The sequence below is a fragment of the Carassius auratus genome, chromosome 15 (assembly GCF_003368295.1).
Source record: "Carassius auratus strain Wakin chromosome 15, ASM336829v1, whole genome shotgun sequence".
NCBI lineage: Eukaryota > Metazoa > Chordata > Actinopteri > Cypriniformes > Cyprinidae > Carassius > Carassius auratus.
In genome coordinates, this window is record NC_039257.1 from 9569598 (window position 1) to 9571418 (window position 1821).

The window sequence follows — 1821 nt, forward strand, 5'->3', positions numbered from 1 at the left end:
AAAATAATTATTATATATATATAATATAATATATATAATATATATATATATAATATATAATATATACACACCACACACCACATACATTTTCTGGGGTGAAATATGTCCAAACAAGTTAAATCATGTGAACTTGTGTAAGAAAAAACACTACACATCAAAGCATATAGTATATACAGGCAAAACAAGTTTTACACAAGGCTCATGTCATATCATGAACCGACACTCCTTTCTCCCCATTTCTTGAGAAGTGCAACTGTGTTAGTAGAGTCTGTTTTTTTTGCTGATGCATGTGTTGATTTTGTAACAGAGGTCTATGGTCCAGAGTTAAACTGAGACCATGAAGGGCTTGGAGCTGCTGCTGTTGCCTCTGCTGCTTATTCTGAAAGGTAACAACTTCTGAAACGAATATGCTGTTTCTGTGGATCCTTTGGTTAATGCTGCTGAGATACTATGGTGCATGTTCAAAAACACGGTGTCACTATAGTACTCATCCAAGAGACATGGTAATACAATGGTTTTATTTATTAACTAAATTACCTGCTCACTTTTCACTTTCTCTGAACAGATGTAAGTGCTCAGTGGAATGTGTGGATGCCCAAAGACATTTCAGCCATGACAAACTCCTGTGTGGTTATACCCTGTTCATTCACATACCCCTCTGGCATCAGGCCTTACAGAGGGATCCATGGGATCTGGTATTTCGGCCACCCCTACCCCCAGCTTTTCCCCCAGTGGTGTATAAGTCACGCACAGATATTGTTCATGAAAGTTACAGTGGACGGACCAAGCTCCTTGGTGACTTAATGCAAAAAAACTGCACTCTGCTGATAAATAATGTTGGCGTGGAACATTCTGGGAGGTATACTTCAGGGCAGACCTGGGTGGTGCAAACATCTACACTTATCCTGACTTCTCACACCTACAGGTGTTGGGTAAGGCCATTTTTTATTATTCGATTTTGATGTGTCTCCAATTAATAATATTTAATGATTTTTTTTTTCATCATTTACTTACCCTCACCTTTATTCTAAAACTTTATGATTTTCTTTCATCTGTGAAACTTAAAATAAGATAATGTGAAAAATTTTGTGTTCCACAGAAGAAAGAAATTCGTAAAGGTTTATAATGACAGGAGGGTGAGTAATCGAGTAAGAATAAGAAAAAGAAAATAATTCTAAGTTTGCAGTGTGGTTACTAAAAACATTGATAGGCTAGCATTTGAAGTCAACATGAAACGCATTTGGTCTAGCATTTGAAGTCAACATTTCAACCACAATCGATTTACTTTCATAGTAAGATGTATTTCTGGATCAAACAGCATATTTAATATGTAGGGCGGGACTTTGGATTGTGGAAAGGAGGTATTCTGTAGAGAATGGAGCCAGACCTGAATGCAATTTGTTAAACACAATGAATAAATAGCTATTTTGCTTGATGAAAAATGCTAATTTAAAACCAAAAATGCATATTAGAAATTGAGAAAAAATTGACTTTAAATATCTCTTCCTCTCTAGATCAGCCCAATATCGATGTTCCAGAGGAGATTGTTAGTGACCAAAGCCTGGACTTGACCTGTTATTCCCAGACAATTGTCCAGACATGAGTCCACAATCCACTGGATATACACAGACTACCTGCCTGACCCTGTTTTCACCCCTGACAATGTTGAGGACAGCAACACCGCGGTACTGTCCAGCACCCTCACCTTCACACCCAAACCCATGCACAATGGCCAGCGGCTGGGCTGCCGGGTGCACTACGAAAACAACCACCTTCGTCTATGAACGCCTCATTTCACTGGACATCAAGTGTGAGTTCCAC

The 1821-nt window shown here is 38.5% G+C and overlaps 1 protein-coding gene across 1 annotated transcript; it reads left to right on the forward strand.

Moving 5' to 3' along the window:
- Nucleotides 1-299: 299 nt before the first annotated feature.
- Nucleotides 300-1784, forward strand: LOC113114592 (myelin-associated glycoprotein). Its single transcript, XM_074559953.1, is given in 7 exon segments — nt 300-386; nt 566-718; nt 721-858; nt 861-932; nt 1515-1574; nt 1577-1609; nt 1612-1784. Coding segments are annotated over 7 exon segments (678 nt in total). The 5' UTR covers nt 300-337.
- Nucleotides 1785-1821: the final 37 nt, after the last annotated feature.